At 61.6% G+C, this 18,716-nt stretch overlaps 2 protein-coding genes across 17 annotated transcripts in view; one reads left to right on the forward strand and one right to left on the reverse strand.

Annotated features, from left to right (window-relative positions):
* Positions 1 to 17: 17 nt before the first annotated feature.
* On the reverse strand, positions 18 to 11,675 carry TJP3 (tight junction protein 3). Of its 4 annotated transcripts, none has more exons than XM_032712294.1 (22): positions 11,139 to 11,675; positions 10,631 to 10,730; positions 7,483 to 7,644; positions 7,269 to 7,393; positions 6,956 to 7,058; positions 6,320 to 6,773; positions 5,922 to 6,025; positions 4,877 to 5,036; positions 4,697 to 4,787; positions 4,427 to 4,491; positions 4,215 to 4,284; positions 3,914 to 4,070; positions 3,412 to 3,520; positions 2,739 to 2,958; positions 2,217 to 2,413; positions 1,921 to 2,016; positions 1,546 to 1,616; positions 1,132 to 1,443; positions 781 to 1,029; positions 682 to 738; positions 434 to 477; positions 18 to 285 (listed from the first exon to the last, which is right to left on the reverse strand). In XM_032712294.1, exons 1-22 carry the CDS (start codon positions 11,321 to 11,323, stop codon positions 186 to 188), a joined length of 3,231 nt encoding a protein of 1,076 aa, XP_032568185.1. In that variant the 5' UTR covers positions 11,324 to 11,675; the 3' UTR covers positions 18 to 185. The 4 variants fall into 4 exon arrangements, with proteins under 4 accessions (XP_032568185.1, XP_032568186.1, XP_032568184.1 ...); XM_032712295.1 differs by having other exon boundaries at positions 682 to 694; positions 737 to 1,029; XM_032712293.1 differs by having other exon boundaries at positions 682 to 1,029; positions 11,139 to 11,674.
* Positions 11,676 to 12,398: 723 nt separating this feature from the next.
* PIP5K1C (phosphatidylinositol-4-phosphate 5-kinase type 1 gamma) overlaps positions 12,399 to 18,716 on the forward strand; it is a 48,806-nt gene continuing 42,488 nt past the window's right edge. For 4 of the 13 annotated variants that reach the window (XR_004361034.1, XR_004361035.1, XR_004361036.1 and 1 more), the window contains exon 1: positions 12,399 to 12,692. Coding sequence is in view for 8 of the 13 variants with exons in the window: in XM_032712305.1 (XP_032568196.1) it covers positions 12,593 to 12,692 (100 nt within the window). In the remaining 5 variants the exon portion in view is untranslated. The remainder of the gene's footprint in view (positions 12,693 to 18,716) is intronic. The other 9 variants (XM_032712305.1, XM_032712301.1, XM_032712302.1 and 6 more) reach the window with 5 other exon arrangements.

Here is an 18,716-nt window from a genome sequence, read left to right on the forward strand (position 1 = left end):
GCACAGACACAGCCTGCCCTGATCCAAACGTCCCTTTTATTTCAGTAGCAGCAGCTGTGGCCAAAAGGGAAGGAGGCACTTTGTGGTTGGGCCCAGCCCAGTCTGGCACTACCTGGACTGTTACCTGGACCCAGTGGCACGGGACTGTGGCAGGGCTGGCCCATGGGGACAGGCCAGCAGTGTCACTACACATCTGTGGCTGGCCCCCACTCATAGCCTTCATCCTGGTCCGAGTCATCCCTGGCCCGTGTGAACCTCTTCCTCACTGCCTCGTGCTCGTATTCCCTGGAGGGCAGAAGCAGTGGTGGTGGCTCTGGCACCCGGTTGGGCCCAGGCTGGGTGATAGGGACAGTGTCACCCAGGTACACAGGCCCTTGTACCAGCCCTGGGCTGGCTGCCACCCCCCTCCCTGCAGTCCCAGGGCACAGGGTACCTGATGCTGTCGTAGCGCTGGCCTTGCTGCAGCTGCTTGGGCACCTGGGGAAGAGCAGAGCAATGAGGGGTCAAGGACAGGGCAGGGGTTTTGCCCCTGGGGATCCAGAGCTGAGCATGAATGCACAGCTGGACCCTACAGCAGCTCCCTGCCTGTGCCATGGGGATGGAAATTATACCCCAGAGACAAGCACTGTGGCCACCCCCTTCTGCCCCACCAGCCCCTTGTACCAGTCTGGGGGGACCCACCTTGTCACTCTGGCCATGTCTTGGGGACACTTGTGCTGGCTCAGAGGAGCTCAGGCCATGTCTTGGGGACACTTGTGCCGGCTCAGAGGAGCTCAGGCCGTGGCTTGGGGACACTTGTGCTGGCTCGGAGCTCAGGCCATGGCTTGGGGGCAGCTGTGCTGGCTCGGAGGAGCGGGCCAGCCCGGGCTGGTCATAGGCGTCCTCTGCCTCGCCGTCAGTGTAGGCACCTGCCTCGCCATCCGTGTCCTCGTAGTCACTATTGGCGTGGCTGTCACAGGTCAGGTAGCCTGAGGCCACTGTGCTCGGTGGGTTCAGCAGTTCCAGACTGTCCTCAGGTGCCAGATCTGCCTGTGGGGTGGGGATGACAGAGACGTAGGACCCCAGCTGTGGGGGGACAGTTGTGCAGCCCCAGCTGGCCGAGCCTCGCCGCAGGGATCCTGTGCCCTGTACCTGTTCTGCCGTTGTCCAGATAGGCTGGCTTTGCTGCGTCCTGATGATGTCCTGGATCTGCTGGAACCAGGCATTGCCACTGCCGCTGAGGTGGATGGTGGCTGTGAAGAGGTGGCTGCAGTACTTCTTCATCTTGTTGGCCTGGGCATAGAGGCGGCGGGAGCTCTTCCTGGAGTCGGGTGCCAGCCACTGCCGCATGGCCTTGATGCCCGGTCGGCTCTCAGGCTCACAGAACACCACCACGGGGTAGTACTGCACGTAGTTGAGGCGCTCCACGGCCGAGGGGGTGATGTCCAGCAAGGCGTGCTTGCCCTGGGGCAGGGCACGGCCGTCAGCCCCGCTGGGGACAGGGACAGAGGCCGTGGGCTCCCCCAGGCCCCGCCTGGCTCCAAGGACACGGGAGAGGTCTCTCACCTTTTCTGCAATCTGCTGCACCGAGTCCAACTTGATGACCTTGGACGATGCCCCATCTCGGGGCACGCTCGCTGCAGGACACAGAGACGGGGCATGAGAGGGACTGGGGGAGATGTGGCACATCCAGCAGCCCCAGGCTGGGCCTGGCCATGCCCAGCACCGGGGCTGTGTCCCTCAGGGAGAGGCATGTCTGGAGCCAGGCTGGGATGGTGATGCTCAGGGCAGGGAGGGCGAATGAGCCCAGGAAAGTGTTGGAGTGTCACAGGGAGGGGGCAATGGGCAGAGTCAGGACAGAGTCAGAGGTAAAGAGCTCCCACAGGTCCTGGATGCTGCAAGTCTGGCTGCTGGATACAATTTCCCACAGGGGGCACTTACGAGCGATTTCAAACAGCTCAGGCAGCTCCCGGCTCAGCTTCTGCATGGCAATGTCTGCGATGGGGCCCAGGATCACCACCGGCCGCTTGAAGCTGGCTGTGGGAGGACAGAGGGGCTCAGGGGGGCTGGGGGTGAGGGTAGAGCTCCCAGCACATGGACATCCAGCCCCACTCATAGTGCCCATGGGCCTGGGGCTCGCCCCACTCCTCCCAGAAGAGCGGAGCCCATCAGCACCCACAGAAGGGCCGATGTCACCTGGTGGGTCTGGGCAATGGGGACACAGCCCTGGTGCCCACCTTCCTTCAGGACCACCCTCTCGTACGGTGGGTAGCGACCCTGCTTTGTGAGGGCAGACAGGTCCTCCCGGCTCTTCCGCAGCATCTTCTTGGCTCCCCTCAGGCCCCGCAGCTTCCAAAACTCGGCCCGTGCCCCGGAGGGGTTGGCACCGGACGTGGTTTTCAGCACCGACTCCAGGCTGGCAATCTGCTCGGCCCTGAGAGAGGAGAGGGCTCATGACCTGCAGCCTCTGGGTTTACCCTCCACTTGTCTCTCTGAGCTCTGAGGAGTGGGGCAGGACAAGCCAGCATCACTGCTCAGTGACACGGCTGGGTGAGTCTCCTCCCTCTGGGGCCTTGGACAACCCAAGCATCAGCTGCCCCATCACCCCTGAGAAGGGATTTCACCGGCTCATCCTTCCCACTGCTGCTCCACCAGCCCTTGCCCTGCCTCTCACTGGGCCCACCATCCATGTCCCTGGCTCACTGGGGAACCTTCCCCAGCTCTGCTCATCTCAGGGCCATTCCTGGCTCCGTCCCTACCTGCTCTGGTTGGGGATGATGCCCTTGTCCTGCTCCTGCAGGTCCCTGCCCACGCGCACAGCCAGCCAGTTCCCCAGCCTGCCGCGGTACATGGTGTCCAGCACGTGGAACACGTCCCCGCGCACGAAGCTGAGCCCCGACGGCGTGTCCTTCTCAAAGTCAAAGTGTGTCCGGATGTAGAACGAGTCGCCCACATTGGACGAGATCATCTTCCTGTAAACTGAAGCCCAGGGTGAGAGGGACCATCAGGGGAAGAGGAGGAGGGGGATGCTGGAGAGGAAGGTGCTGGAGGGATTTTGGAAGGAGTGAGGCTGGCTGGGAGCCTCCAGAGTGGCCCTGCTCCTAAGGAGGCTACTGGGGACACATTTTCCTCCCATGGCTTTCTCAGGCAAGCTGGAGACAACAGCACCTGACCCCCCGGCACACACTGCCCTCTCCAGGCTGAGCCATGGTGCCAGAAAGTCCCTGTGCGTCAGGATACCAAGGCACAAATGGGGCCGGGATGGTCTGGTCCTCTCCCATCAGCTTTTTGGAAGAGGAGGAGGGGTTGTGGGGAAGGAGGACCACCCTGCAGGGGAAGGAAGGACTATAGCAAGTCCAGCAGGTCTGATGCTTGCCCAGAAGAGAGAGGATGGAGAGGCACAAGTCCAGGTTGAGTCTGGTCATCACTCACTGTCTGGCTTGCTCTGGGTCCACAGCGTGACCTCCTCGCCCACGGGCAGGGCCATGAGGTGCTCCACGGCCTCCTCACGGGTCAGGTGCTGGAAACTGGTGTCATTCACCTGCCACAGAAAAGCACTTGGACACAGCCCTGCCAGTGGGATGGAGGGAATGGGCACCAGTGGGGCTTCCAGGGACAGCAGTGCCCAGGGCAGAGTGGGAGAGGTCCCTGTCACCCAAGTGCCTGCCACAACCCCAAGTGGGCCTCTGAGACTTCAGAAAGGGTGCTTGGACCCCACCGGGTGTCAGCACGGTGCTGGAGACAGGACTGACCCTGCAGACAGTGCCCACAGAGCCAGCCCAGCAGATACAAGTTATGTGTACCAGCACTGACTAAAAACAATGCCCAGCAGCAGAAATCCAAAACCCGGGGGAGGTATCACACCCAACAGGTGTGATCACACCCAACAGGTCCAGGTGCAGCAGCATTTGGAGCCACTCCCAGCCCACAGTACCTGGAGGATCTGGTCCCCCTCCCGGACGCCCTGGCTGTCGGCCGGGCTCCCCTCCTGCACGCTGGACACGAAGATGCCCACGTCGTTGCCGCCCGCCAGCCGCAGCCCCACGCTCTTGGCCTTCACAAACCGCACGACCCTGGAGTCGGCGCTGTACCTGCCGTGGGGAGGCACAGTCAGCCCGGTGGTGACACCTGGGGGACAGGGCAAGGGGCCACAGACCCTGTAACCCCAACCCCATGCCAGAGCAGATCCCTGTGTCCCCCCAGCCATTATTCCCTGCCACCTCTCGCAGACGTACCCGTCCCTGAGGGCAGCTCGGGGGGCAGTGTGGGGACTGTGGTCATCCTCCTCCACAGCTTCGAGCGGGTCTGCAGGAAGGAGAGCTGGTGAGGAGCAGCAGTGGCTGTGCCGAGGCACAGGGAGCCCTGGCATGACTCTGCCAGGGGTTTGGGCAGCAGAGATACCCAGGAGCCCAGAGCCCTCTCAGTGCCCAGTGCTGAGCCCACTCACCCAGTCCCCGAGCGTCGGCCGTAGTCACCTCGGCCACAGGCTCCCTGGTCGATCGTCTGTTCTCCCTGGGATGAGGTGGGGCAGGATTTAGGCAGGGCACAGGCAGGCAGTGCCAAGTGGGCAGTGGGACAGCAGAGCAAGCTGGGGATAGCATTCCCACCTCCAGGGATAGCAGCTTGGGAATAGAGAACCAGCCACCCCCAGACAGGTGGAGAACACAGCAGATCTGCCAGGGGACAGAGGGGCTCACGGGGACAGCGTGGGGCTTACGGTGGTGAATTCATCCTGACAGCAGCTGGAGATTGTGGGGAAGCATCAGGGGATGGCGGATGGGACAGCTCGGAGTCGATGTCAGAGATGTCTGCAGCAACAGGAGGGAAGATGCACCCGTGACCATCCAGTCCCTGTGCTGTGTATTTGGCCCCCAGTCCCGTCACCGTGTCCCCTCACCGTCCATCCGGGAGCTGTCACTCTGGCTGTCTACGTCAGGGATGTTCACCAGGAACTGCCGGTGGTCCCGGAGGATGAGCAGGGTCAGGATCCCCTCCGTCCGCTCAATGAGCTGCTGGGTTTCAGCCAAGGACATGTCCTGGCTGGCCACCCCGTTGATCTGGAGGGGCAGAGAGGGAGGCCTTAGGGCACCTGCTCTTGGGAAAGCCGCCACTGGAAAGGAGTATTTTGACTGCCATGCCCCCAGTCCCTTCCCAGTCCCTCTAGCCCAGCCTCAGCTTCCACAGCTTCTCCTGTCCTGGACCGTGTCCCTACTCCTGGCTGCCTCTCACTATAACCTCATCCTAGCAGAGGAAACAAATTAGCCATGCTAATTAACACCCACCTCCACCTGCCCAGGGCCCTGCCTGGCGGCAGGAGCTGCACAAACCCCTCAGACACCTGAAGCTCAGTTTTACTTTGCCCTTGGCCTGCACTGCCCTTCCACGTGCTGGTCTGGAGCCAGGGAATCAGTCCCCAAGCGGACCCTGGGGCTGGGATCTCCCTGAGTTGCAGCAGCTTTTCCCAACAGTTTGCAGGATGTAATCCCTTCCATTTGCCACAGAGTCACTTTGGCACTGGTTCCCAGTAGCCACAGGTCTGCCTGGCCCAGGTGTGCAAACCAAGGGTCTCCCTCCCTCTAATTCCTCCTCCCCAAATACTTCCAGCATCATTTCACCTGACAAACACCTGAGCTCCTTGGGGACTGTTACCCAGCAGGAACATGCACTCACAGTGGGGGACCACACACCATGGGGAGAGCAGGGTGGACACGACCCCACTGTGCCAACGGGACAAGCCACCAGCCTGGCAGCACAGGGGCTGGTCCCCAAGAGCCCCACGGGGTCCTGGGACAGCCAGGGGGACAGGGCAGGGAATGGACACCAGACGGAGCTGCCTCCAGCAAGCCCGTGGCTGGGCCCTGCAGTGACACCAGGGATGAGCCCCCCAAAGAGGGGCAGATGAGACCCCCAGCAAGTGCCGTGCACCATGGAGGTCCCTATACCTTCAGGATGAGATCTCCCTCCTGTAAGGAGCTGCCCTTGGCCGCCAGTCCACTCTCCACTATGTGCTTGATGAAGAGCTGACTCCCCAGCTTCACGCCATACTCTGCAGCAGAAAGAGCTGTGACAGTGGCAGAGCCAGGCAGATGCAGGACCCCCTTGAGATCACCACCATCTCCACAAGCCCTGGCTCCCCTTGGGGGAGTAGCAAGCCCCAAAGCTGAACTCTGCAGCCCCAGGCTGAGGGCAGGAGGTTTGGTGCACCCAGCACAGCACACACTGTCCCCTCACTGCAGCCAGATCCTGGCACCCACCCTGCCATTGCCTCCTCCCCGGGGAAAGGCACAGCCAAAAATCAGGTGACAAAACCCAGGGACAGCGGGAACAGGAGGGGTCTCACCTTCGTTCTGCTTCTGCTTCACCAGGACTGACGTGATGGGCTTCGTGGGCACGTCCTGGCGGGGCAGCCGCTTGAAGCCTGACACCAGGGCCAGCCCGTTGGTGTCCCCTTCCTGGCCAAAGGCACTGCTGGGGTGGTGCCGGCTGTGGCCCCTCCGATCTGAGCCGCTGCCGGGACTCTGCCTCCAGTGGCTGCTGTCCTGGCTTCGCCTCCGGCTCCGGGACACCGGCTTGTGGTGGCAACGGTCATCGCGGTGGTGGCCAGAGCTCCTCTCACTGGACGAGTCCCCATCGTAGCCCCGGCTGTGGTCCAGGTCATCCCGGGAGCGCTGCAGGGCTGGATCCCCCCTGTGCAGCCCATAGTCCTCATCCGAGTCGTAGTGCCGGGGCACAGCGGGGGACCCGGGGCTGCTCTTGCTCACGGGGAGTTGAACCTTCCTTGGTCTTTTCAGTGTCTGCAGGTACAAAGTGAGAAGCAGATGGTGGGGGCAGCCATCTCTGCCAGCTGTGCCTGCAGCAATTCCCAAGCCCTGACCAGGAGCCCTGGTGTGTGTGGGACAGGGCGCTGGGATGGGGACAGGCACGGTGCAGCCCTGCACACGACGGCGAGCCCTGTCCCACCACGGGGCACACTCACGATGTTGGCAACCTTGCCGCAGGTTTTGAGTGTCTGGATGGCGAAGGAGGATGGAACATTCTCCATGGAAAGGCCATTCACCATCACAATGTGATCCTTCCTCCTGGGAAGGAAAACACAGCTGTGGCTCTGCCCTGGGCACAGGCCCCAGCCCGGGGAACTGGCGGGGTGGCGAGGGCACCCCAAGGGGACCCCATCCCAGCCAGGCAGGGTGACAGCAGTTCTGGCCCTGTTCCAGCAGGAGGGATTCTCTGTCCTTCCCACCCTCACTGGCAGTGAGCACCCCCCGTGCACCCACATCCCCTGCACTCACTGGAGCCGGCCCATCGCTGGTCCCCCGGACACCACGTCCGACACAAACACCGCCGTGTCCCCGGTCGTCCTGTTGGGATGGTCCCGCCCTCCGGAGACGGCAAAGCCAAAGCCCCGCTGAGGGTCCTGGCAGGGGTGGGTGGGCAGATGGGGGTCAGGCAGAGTCAACCCCACAACCCCTGTCCCCTCCCATGGCTGCCCCAGGCTACGCTCACCTTGCTCAGTGTCACCGTGTGCTGCTCCCAGATCACCATCTCCTCCATGGTGGGCACCCACCAGCTGGGGAGGGGGACACTGGCAGCCGCCTGGCAGGGGGGCTCAGACCAGCTCCACCTCCTCTTTGCAGCCCCTGGCCCCTTCCTCACTCCTGCATCGGGCTGCAACACAGAGCAGCAGCAATGCTGAGCTGTGGGCACCAGGGACAGCGAGGGTGGAGGGGACAGAGCCCTGTGGTGCCCAGGCACCCACCAGGGCACCAGGACTGCTAATTGTGTCACACCCTGAACAATTAATTGTTCCCCACATGGCAACTGGCTCTGGAATCCAGAGCTGCCTCTGTGCAGCGTGAAATCAACCCCCTGGGGGTCCATCTCCATCCCCTTGGACACATGTCCATGGAAGGGGAGGTTTTACGCAGGGCAAGGTCAGGACCCATCTACATGGGACTTCCTGTCCATGCCATCCTTGTGGCCTTGCTCCCCACCCTCGTCCTGGATCTGGCAGACCCCAGAGTGCTACTTTGGATGGTGTTTCAGTGCCTGCCCGCCCGCTCTGTGCTCCATCAGCTCTGCCAGCTGCTTTGACAGCACCTCTGCTCCTGCTTCACCCTTTGGTTTTCCCCAAATCCAGCATTTTCCAGCTGAGATAGACAAGCCTGACTGACAGGGTGACATCACCTCCAAGCTGAAACTCCTGGGGTGGGCCTGGAGATCCCCTCCACCAGCTCCTGGCTCCCTGAAGGGAACATCAGCATGAACCCAGAGAGATGCAGGATCCCGTGTGGGTGGGGGAGATAGCAGGGCCAGAGCCTCCTGCCAATCCCCATGGGGTGGGACGGGGAGAGGCCAGTTTGATCAGGGACTCACAGAAGCATCAAGGCTGGAAGAGACCCTCAAGATCATCAAGTCCAACCATCAACCCAGCACCATCATAATCACCCCTAAACCATGTCCCCAAGCGCCTCTTGAACACTTCCAGGGGTGGTGACTCCAACACCTCCCTGGGCAACTTATTCCAAGGCCTGACCCCTCTTCCAGTGAAAAAAAATTTCTAGTATCTAATTTGAACCTGCCCTGGTGCAACTTCAGGCTGTTTCCTCTGGTCCTGTCACTTGAGATGTGTCAGAAGAGGCCGATCCCCACCTCACTACACCCTCCTTTCAGAGAGTCACAGAGAGCAGTGAGGTTCCCCCAAGTCTCATCTTCTCCAGACTGAACATCCCCAGTCCCCATGGCACACACTTGGCCTGTGGTGCCCCAGGGCTCTGGGGTGGCTGTGCCAGGGGCCCTGCTGGCTCCCAGCGTGGCTCAGTCATCCTTGATCCCCAAGCTGGTACCACAGGCAGCTGGAAAACTCCACAGGGAATAGGCCGTGGGACAGCTTTGGTGGGACCAAGAGGCATCAGATATGCCCTGTGGGCAGTGCCAGAGGTGATGCCAAGCAGAGATCCAGTGGTTGGCAACCAGCCCTGGGCAAGCACCACGGCTCAGCCCCAGCACGAGGACTTCTCATGGCAGCCCCCGGCTGGAGCGATGCTGGGACAGCAGCTGAGCCCCCAAAACGAGCCCCAGCTCAGCCCCTGAAACAAGACCCAGCTCCTTGCAGCCTCAGGGAGGGCTGGGGGGAGCCCGGTGTAATCATTCACCCGGGCAGGGCAGGTGTGGAGGGCAGAGTCCAGACTTCCCCTCTGCGTCAGAGCTGCCGAAATCAGCCCGAGAGCCTCCCTGGCACGTGCCAGTGCTCACCACATGGAGGGGGACACGTGTACCTGGAGGGTGTCAGGACCCCAGTGCGGTGGCACCCACAGTCCTGTACCAGCTCTGGGAAGACTGGTGACAGACAGGAGCCCCCAGCGTGGCAGTGGGGTGGTTTCAACCATGTCACCAGAGTTGGCTGGTCTGTGTTTACAGGCTCCCAGGGCACCCACAGGTGACATGGTGTGAGCCACAAGTCTAAGGGACCCCAGCCTGGGGCAGCCAGAGCATCCCCCTCCCCAGGGTGATGATATCTGCTGTGCCAGAGCCGCCCCTGCTGCCACCCAGCACAGTCCCACATTGTCCCCAACTGGCTCCCACTACTGTCCATCACCAGGGCACCACAGCCTGGCCACATGCCTGCGTCCCACTGCTGCCCGTGGCTCTCCGTGGGCAGTGGCTGGGGCAGCGTGGGGATGGCAGCAGCTCCCGTATCACCAGCTGGCACCGGCAGTGCCCACAGTGCCACCAAACCCCAGCCCTGTCCCCAGTCGCCCCCCCGGCGCTGGCGCAGGGCCTGTCCCAGCCAAAGGCCGAGGCTGGCAGCAGGAGGAGCCGGCTCAGCCGGTTTCCGACAGAAACCAGCCCGCACTTGGAATGGCCCCGCCGGGAGGGGCAGTATCTGGGCAGAGCTGACCATGGCCCGGCCCAGCCCCGGGCACCGACAGCACCGGGAGCCCCACACGCCCCACTCTGCCCCAAACATGAACCGTGGCAGCGTCTTCCAGGGATTTTAAAACCAAAGGAAGCTGGGCTGTGCCAGGGTAGCTGGTTCCACTACCAGGTACCCAATTCAGGGCTGTGTCTGGCCCCAGGTGACATCACCAGCAACACCCACCGTGGGGACAACAACAAGTTGGGGGGTCATTTATCAGAAAGTGACACACCCTGCCCACCCCAGCCGTGCCCCCTCCACCCATATTCTGTGTTCCAACCCCCCATCCCGCTGATGGGGGTCCTCAACCTGGGACCCCAAAGCCTTCCCAAGATCAGCGCGGTCCCTGCTCGAAGGCAGTGCTGCAAAACCGCGGGACCCTTCTCTGGCCCTAGTCATGCAGCACCGGGGGCCCAGAACCCCCCAGAAGTTACTCTGTCCCGACCCCACCCAGACCGACCCCTTGCTCTGGGAAAAGTTCTCTGGAAAAGCTAACCCGGACCGAGTGTAAACCAGGAGGAAGGAGGCACGTCCTCCAGCCCCGGGGCGTGGAGCTGTGATCCCCCGGGGTATCTCCCTGTCGTGGGGCAGAGTTCCAGGAGGGTCACGGGGTCCTGGAGCTACCCAGGGAGGGACAAAGAGTGGCCGGTTTCCCCACGTGAAACCACGGCTGGGTCCCCTCCCCAGCCAGGAAGCACGGCCGGCAGATCCCCGGGGACGAAGTTAGGAACTCACCGAGCCTTCGATCCGACCAGGAAGGAGCTGAGCTCCCGGGCTGGTGGCAGAGGTGTCACTCCAGGGTGCCTTGCGTAACCCTTTGTGGCCCAGGCGCTGCCTGCAGGAGCGAAGGATAACGAAGGGAGTCCTAGGGCAGCTTCCCGGGCACAGCAGGACTCCCGGAGGGGTGTCCCTGGTGTCCTAAACCGTGCTGGTGGCTCAGGCACCGACACTCACCCCCCTCCCTGCCCAGCACAGGTACAGGCTCACGGGATGCTGGCGGTGGCTGTGCCTGGGGTCGAGGGTCCTCCCCACCCATCCTGGCCCTCTCCAGGGACAAGGTGGGACTCTGCGCCAACTCACGCCGCCCCAGACCCCCAAACCCTCCCAGTGTCACCCAGTGCCCCAAGCGGTGACAGGGATGGAGGCCAGCCCGGGGCTCCCTGTCCTGGGGGATGTGAGGTAAAAGGTTCCCCTGCTGATGGATGCTCTCCCCTCTCCTCCCCTTCCCCTTCCCTGCCCCCACCTGGGGACCAGTCCCCCGTCATCCCTCGTCTCGCGGGGTCGCTTTCCTGCGGTGACAGCGGTCCGGTCCACGCCGCGGTTCTCCAGGGGCCGGTACCGCTCCCAGCCCAGAGCCGAGGCGGCCAGGGGGGACCAGTTCCTGCGGAACCCCCCGGCCCGCAGCCGCCACCGCGGACCCGGGGCCATGCCTTCCCCTCCGCTCCCTCCGCCGCACCGGGGGGAGCCAGGAGCCGCTCCCGCCGCTCCCCGGGACCAGCTGCGGCCGGGAGCCCCTGGGGCGGGGGCCGGCGCCGCCGAGCAGCATCATTAGCGCCGGTGGCTCCAGCGCTGCCCCCGGGTCGGGGCTGACACCGCCGGGACACGCGTGGCCCCGGGGCCGGGAGAACCGGCGGGGCCAGCCCGGGCTGACCCGCTCCCCGGGGCTGACCAGGGCCCGAGCCGGGCGGTGCCACTAGATGGTGCCGCGGGGCCGGGAGGAGCCGGACCCAGCCCGGGCTGCGGAGCGGTGGCCCCGGGGGAGGGAGCGTGTCCGGGGCCCGGTGCAAGGCAGGGCCGGCACAGCCCCGGAGGACAGCACGGCTCCCGCCAAGGGGAATGCCGGGGAGGCGGTGCCCGGCAACGGGAGAGCCCCAAGAAGGCACCGGTGCCGCGGGGACAGAGCGGGGGAACCGGCACCGCGGCGGGACCGGGGGCGCGGGCACCGCAGTTGGCCACGCCCCCCTTAAGGCCACGCCCCCTCAGGGCCACGCCCCCTCAGGGCCACGCCCCCCTTCAGGGCCACGCCCCCCTTCAGGGCCACGCCCCCCTTCAGGGCCACGCCCCCCTTCAGGGCCACGCCCCTGCTGCCGTGGCGACAGACAGGGCCCACCCCTCGGTGCCTAACTCCGCCCCCTCGGTGCCATAGCCACGCCTCCGCTGCCATGGCGACGGGTGAGTCCCGCCCCCGCCGCCCCGCCCCCGCTGCCATGGCAACCTGCTGGCCCCGCCTCCGCTGCCATGGTGAGCTCGGGTCCCGCCCCCGTTACCATGGCGATTTAGGCCCCCGCCCCCGCTGCCATGGTGACCGCAGGCCCCTCCCCCGGCCCTGTGGTGCCCTTCCCCCCCCCCCCCCGTCCCCCGTCCCCCGTCCCCCGCCCGCCGGAGGGGCCGCGGCCGCTCCCGCCGCTCCTTCCCGGTGCGGCGGCCCCGGTCCCCTCCGCCCGCCCGGCCGGGCCCCACAGCCCGGCGGTGACCGCGACAGCCCGCCGCCGCATCGCGATTAAAGCCGGCGGAAGGGCCCCGCGGTGCTTCCGGCGCTGGCGGGGCGTGTCCGGCCGCGGCGCCTCCCGCGCTCCATGGTCCGCGCCGCTCCCAGGGTCCCTCGCGCCGCGGCCGGTAGCCGGGAGGAGCGCGGAGGCGGGCACGGGCCTGTCCGGGGCTTGTCCTGCCCCGGGCCTGGGCCTGCCCGCGGCCGCCATGGAGCAGGAGCTGCCCGAGGAGGTGGAGGGCTCGGCCGCGGCGGGTGCCGGTGCCATCACCCCGGAGGCCGGCGTGGGGGGACCGGACGCGTCAGGAGGTAACGCGCTGCGAGCACCGGCGGCCGCCCCCGCCTGTCCCCAGCCCCGGCCGGGCCCCTGCGTGTCCCCCCATGTCCCCCGCCGGCCCGCAGTGGTTCAGCTCAGCCGTACCCCCGGCCGGGCGCCCCCGCGGGGCGCCTGGAGTGGTTCGGTCCTGTCCCCCCCTGGCCGGAGAGCGCCCCCCCCCGGTACCGCGTGGTTCCGTCCAACCGCCGCTTTCCCCCCCGGAGCGGGGATGGTTCCGCCCCCGGCCCGGGGCTCCCGAGGGGCCGGGGGGGATCGGGGAGGATCGGGGAGGATCGGGGAGGGGGCCGGGATGGGCTCCCCGTGTCCCCCTGCCCCGGCTGTCCTGGAGCAGCGAGCGGCAGCCGCGACCCCCGGAGCACCGTGCGGGGCACAGGCCGCCCGGCTCCGGGACTGCTCCCGGTACCGATCCGGGGGGGGGGCTGTGGCGGGGCCCTCCTGCCCCTTCCCTGCTCGGGGCTGGGCCTCGGGCGCTCGCAGGCCCCCGGGTTGCTGTGGGGGCCCGAGCAGCGAGGGTGGGGGGTCCCTCCCGCCGGGGGGGTCCCATTTGTCAGTGGCCAGAGTGGGCTTAACCCTGGCAGCGGCATTGGCAGGAGGCTGGGGGCTCTCGGGCGGCAGGATGGATCCGTGGGGCTGTGCCTGTGCACCTGCCCCCGCCTCTGCTGCTGCCTAATTATTTCTAGTTCATTAAGAGCCTCGGGATCGCTGGCTGAGCGGAGCGCGTGATGTCCCCGCCGCTGCCGGGCTGACACGGAGCTCCGGGCACCTGCCGAGCCCGGGGGATGCTCACAGCGTTTGGCTGTGGGGTGACAGCGATCTCTGCGTCGTCAGGCCTTTAAATGAGCATCATTAGATCTTCCGAAAACAACCTAATTACGGTGGAAGCCGTGCTCGTTTCGCAGACGACATCCGCCGCACCGGGGTGGGGGGGGTGTGTGACGTGTGATTTTGGGTGAGATGCCGAGGTTTAGGGGGAGGGAAGCTGTCCCCGGCCGTCCCAGCGGTTCCTCATGCTGCAAGGAAATGAGGGGCTGGCAGTGTGCAGCCAACCTTCCCAAGGCTGCTCGCTGTGCTCCCGCCCACCCTCTCCTCTTCTTGGGAGCATTCTCCCAGCACAGTGGAGGTTGGCTGGTGATGCCAAGGGAACCTCTTGCTGATCAGGGTCATAGAACAATTTGGGGTGGAAGGGACCTTAAGGCCCATCTTGTTCCACCCCGCCTGCCACGGGCAGGGACACCAGTGAACAATTAAAACATTGTCCTTCTGATTTCTCTGTCACCTTTCTGTTTCTAGGGAGGGTAGAGGGTTGTAGCTCAGGCCTAGACAAGGTGTCTGTGGAGACTGTTGCTCAGCAGGGGTTTAAGCAAGGAGCGTGTGTTTTCCTTCTTCCCTGAGCAAGCAAATCTGAATTTATGAACCTGTGGGCTGTCTTACCTTACACTGATAGTAAAAAAAGATGACACGGAGCCAGTAATCTCACCGAAGCTTTGATTTCTGGAGTCAGGTTGCTTTTACTCCTCACTCGGGTAGCGTCCAAATTGTGTCACTTGGCCTCAGCCACACTTGCAGCTGGAGCTCCCGGGGGGCTGGGGACAACCTGCACGGCAGCCTGTGAGTGTTTGCTGGAGGAGAGCGAAACCCACAGGGATGGAGGTGGCCCTTGGCAGGGTGTGCAGAGCCACAGCTACACCTGCACGGGGGGCTGTGCTGTGCTGTGGGTCTGGGGCCGTCACTGCGCTCCCCGGTCTGAACTAGGTGACAAACCCTGTTCAGCACATGCAGCACTGGTGCCTTTGCTGCTGTTTGGAGCAGCGGTGGAGGTGCTGAAGTGCTCATGACACACCTGTACAGGTGCTTTGTGCTGCTCGCCTTGTGCTCACCCCTCTGCCTGCCTGTGCTGTTGATGGAAGGTCACCAGCCCAGCTGAAACCTGCTCCTGGCTGGAGAGGAGGTGGTGTGTGCTGTGCTTTGAATGGAGGTGAGGGGTTAATCCAGAGAGAGGGGCTGTGTGTGCTGTGCTCTGACTGAAAAACCTGGCAGGGTTAATCCTGACTGTGGGTCGGGTCAGCAAAGACCTTCCCCAAGCACTCAGTAAATATCAAAGGGAGCCAGTTAGTCTGGTACAGGAGCAAAACTGGATGGAGGAGAGGGACTGAATCAGGGAAACCTTGGCAGTAGTATGAGTTAAGGTACAGAGAGTGTTCTGAAGGGAACTTTTGGAAGTCTCATGCTTTGAGGGACCAAACCTCACTTAGTGCCAGCAGCTGGGCTCATATATGAACACAGAGGCCCAGTTCATCACTTTTTGAGACCTTGGCCTTGAGGTTTTAAAAAGTTTTGTGACCAACTGTGTTTGAAAAGTGAATTTCAAAAAGTCAAGTGGGTGCAATGTCTGCTGTGCCTTCTCTCTGAATGTGCACCCTCATGCCCTGGGAAGTGGCTACAGGGAGTGTAAGGGGCTGTTCCTGGGTTCTGGTGAGCTGTTGGCAGGAGCAGAGGCACAATGTGTGTGGGGGGTTGTTCAGGCTGAGGTGCCCCAACCACAAGAACAGTTGGGTGAGGAGATGGCACGTCCCCATCCCCTCTACTTGGGTGCAGCTGGAGGCAGAGGGTCTGGAAACCTCCTTTTTTCCAAGGGGGGGGTCAAGTTATGGGAGAGCTGTTACTGCAAAACTGACAGCAGAGCTGGTCTCCTCCATCTCCTTGCTAAAGTGGGAATTCTCAGGCTGATGGGGAGGTAAAGCTGACATTGGACTTATTTCCATTACTCCGGTCTCTTGTTACACAGGTTGCTCTCTGCCCATCACTTGTGGCCCAGAGCTGGGGCAGATGCCTCCAACGTGTTCTTCAGGGTTGGATTCCTCTGCTTTAGGGACCTGAAATGATTTAACAAGGATTTACACTCGTGTTGGACAGTTGTCTTGCTGTCCCTGGAGCTGGAGGAGCAAAGTGCAGATCCCAGCCCCAACCAGGTGTGCTGGTGGCACCTCTGTGGCCATCTCCAAAAAGCACTGGGAGAGTGCTGATTGCAACAGCCCAGGAATGGTACTGCAGCTCTTCCCCCTTCACAGTGATAACTTTGAAGTGACTTTTGAAGGGTGGCTGGAAGCAATTTTTCCAGTGAGCAGATTAGAGATAAGAGAAGAATTCCACCCTGTGGGGCATAAGCAGTTCAATCCATACCAACGAGGATGGAGAGGGGAAATTGGAGAGAGCTTATCAGCTTGAGGAAAAATCAAATGTAAACATCATCCCCAGCATGATTATGGTTCACAGCTTAGTTTGATGTCACATGCCCATGTGCCGTGAAATGGTGCTGGAGAGGATGATTACAGAGGGAGTCAGCCAGGCAGGAACAGGCAGAAAAACACCCCGCGCCTTGAACTCTTAAAGACCCTGCAGTTACTTCACAATCAATAAGTCGCAGCTCAGCTGCAGGGAAAGAGGAAGGCAATGGAAATAGGATTCAGGCTGCTCCGGCAAATTAATTGTTCTTTAAGATATGAATCAGCTGGAAGCACACAGGGAAGCTGGGATGATGGGCCTGGGAGCTGGGAAGGGCAGGGAGATGTGGGCACTGCCCCGAGGATGCTGAGCCCGTCGGTGTCCGTGTCAGGACAGGCTGGAGAACGAGTCCCCAGGAACGCAGGGCAGGGAGTGATTAATCTAATTTTCATTAACCAGCATTTGGCACTGACCTGTATGTAGCAGCCTGTTCCACCACTGCTGGGGCTGGGCCTGGCAGAGCTGCCACTGCCACGTCCCACTTGGGAGGCTCATGGGCCTCTCCAGAAGGGCTCCTCAGGGAATGACCTGAATGGATTCACTATGAGCAGTGCATAATTTGGGAACTATTGAAGTGATTCACTGACATGACCATTATGGGCTCTTGCCAGACGACAATCTTAATAAATATGGTTTTCCCATATAAGGTGGTTACAGCCTGAAAAGCAGCAGCAGGAATTCCAGCACTCTCTTCCTTCATGGACACATCTTTGAGTCGGCACCAGTCGAGTCCAGAAATAGTCCTGCCACAGCTGTGATACCCTGACAAAGACTCGAGAGCCCTTCTCATCCCTTGCTGCTTCAGCTTTGTCATGTTTATTTGTTCCTATTCATCCTTTTGGGCTGCCGAGCTTATTCCCTTTACCACAATTAATCTACCACTCCTGGCAGGTGCCTCACTCCTGACATGGATGTGGTACCGTGTGCTCACTGGGACCTGCTGGCATGAGATCAGTTCAGCTGTGCGTGTGGGAACTGCAGGTGTTATGTGGGGATCATTAACTTGTGACTCAAAAATCAGAAACTGTTGCACCTTTTGCACTGCACTGGGGCATGTCAGAAGCAGAGTGGAAGTGAGAAATGTTTGCTAATCCCAGTGCAAGGAGTGTTGGCTGTGCTTAGGTGGGAGTGAACACTCAGTGCTCCCTCCAGCAGCATGGAGACAGAGCTGCTCGTGGTGTCACTGGCAGAAGATGTTCCCTCTTCCATCCTGGCTGCAGGAAAGCGGGAGCCAAAGTGGGTCCTGCCCTCCTGGATGGTCTGATCCCATGGGTGCACCCTCCTGGTTCTCGCCCAGAGCCTGAGGTGCCAGGGGGGCTGATGGGGGGCAGTGGGTATCAGAGCAGGCTGCTGGTTTTTGGACACACTCTCTGGTTTAACACAGAGGCCTTGGCACCTCTTCTCTTAAAGATGCATGTGTAGGGAGAGGAGTGACTGTGAATGTTTGAATCATAGAATCCCAGAATGGCTTGGAAGGGAGCTCATCTCATCCCAGCCCCCTGCCATGGGCAGGGACACCTTCCACTAGACCAGGTTGCTCCAAGCCCCATCCAGTCTGGCCTTGAAACTCATAAATAGCAGCAGAACAGCAGGAGATGGCTGAAGTGGGGTGTTTTCTTTCCTATTAAGTCTTTCCAAGTCTCCAGCCAAGATCTCTGATAGGCCCCTTTAATTTGTTTAATAACCCAGTGGCAGTGTTGTTGTCCTTCAGCCCTCTCCCAGGCCTGCAGGCTGGGTCGCCTGGTGAACATGCCCAAGAACGTAATTTCTTAGTCACATGAGACTGAGTGTCTGATCAGAAGCTATTTTGAAGCATTATGCAGGTGCAAAGCCCCAGTTGTTTGGTGTGGATTCCCAATAAGTACCTACTGTTTTATATATATGTATACACACACAATCTTCATGGTATTTCACCATTTCTAAATCCATCTGTGGCAAGTGCAGGAACTGTTGTTTTTAGTAAGTCTGGCAAAGCAGAACTCCTGGACAAGCACACTCTGGGTGTTTGCTGCCTGCTGAGGGTGTGTGTGTACAGCCACTTGTGTTTTCCTGTAATAGGAAGGATGCTGGGATGAGGACACGTGCTGGGATGAGCCCCTCACGAGGGTGATGGCTGTTCCAGGAATGCCCATATGGCCTGGAAAAGACAGGAGCACAGCAGAGGGGGAAATCAAGGCACTGCGAGGGCCTGGAAGCCAAAGGCTGTTTAATGCTGAAATGAGACAGCAAAAGCACCAAAATGAAGAGGGTCATGTAAAAAACCAAAGTCATGGCTTTTGTGAAGTGGGTTTGGTCTTGATCCTCGTCACCAGGGACTGTGTCAGCAGAGCCTGGGTGTTGCTCACCTGCCCGCATGGGGAGTGTGTGCCAAAGGAAAAGCATCTGCTGGCTTTCCCAGGCTCTCCACCTCCTCCCTGGGTGGCTCACAGACAGAGTCCCTGGAGGGGGAGCCTGGCCTCTCCAAGAGCCCTGCACGAGCCAGTGATCATAAGGTGAGGTTGGGGCTTTGCCTTCTTTAGGTAGGTCTCAGTTCCTCAGGAGCCTGGCACTTGTTTGAGTTTTTCAGTGTTGCCAATAGCTGAGTTAACCTCAGGACTTTCTGGGAAGCGTTTTCTGTAATTAAAAAGCTAAAAGTGATCAGAGAAGCTTTTCTGTCACTTCGTCTCCTCACCCACATATTTAGCAGAAAATGCTGTCAACCCCTAATTAAGCGT

This window comes from Chiroxiphia lanceolata, chromosome 27, assembly GCF_009829145.1.
Source record: "Chiroxiphia lanceolata isolate bChiLan1 chromosome 27, bChiLan1.pri, whole genome shotgun sequence".
In the NCBI taxonomy this organism is placed as follows: domain Eukaryota; kingdom Metazoa; phylum Chordata; class Aves; order Passeriformes; family Pipridae; genus Chiroxiphia; species Chiroxiphia lanceolata.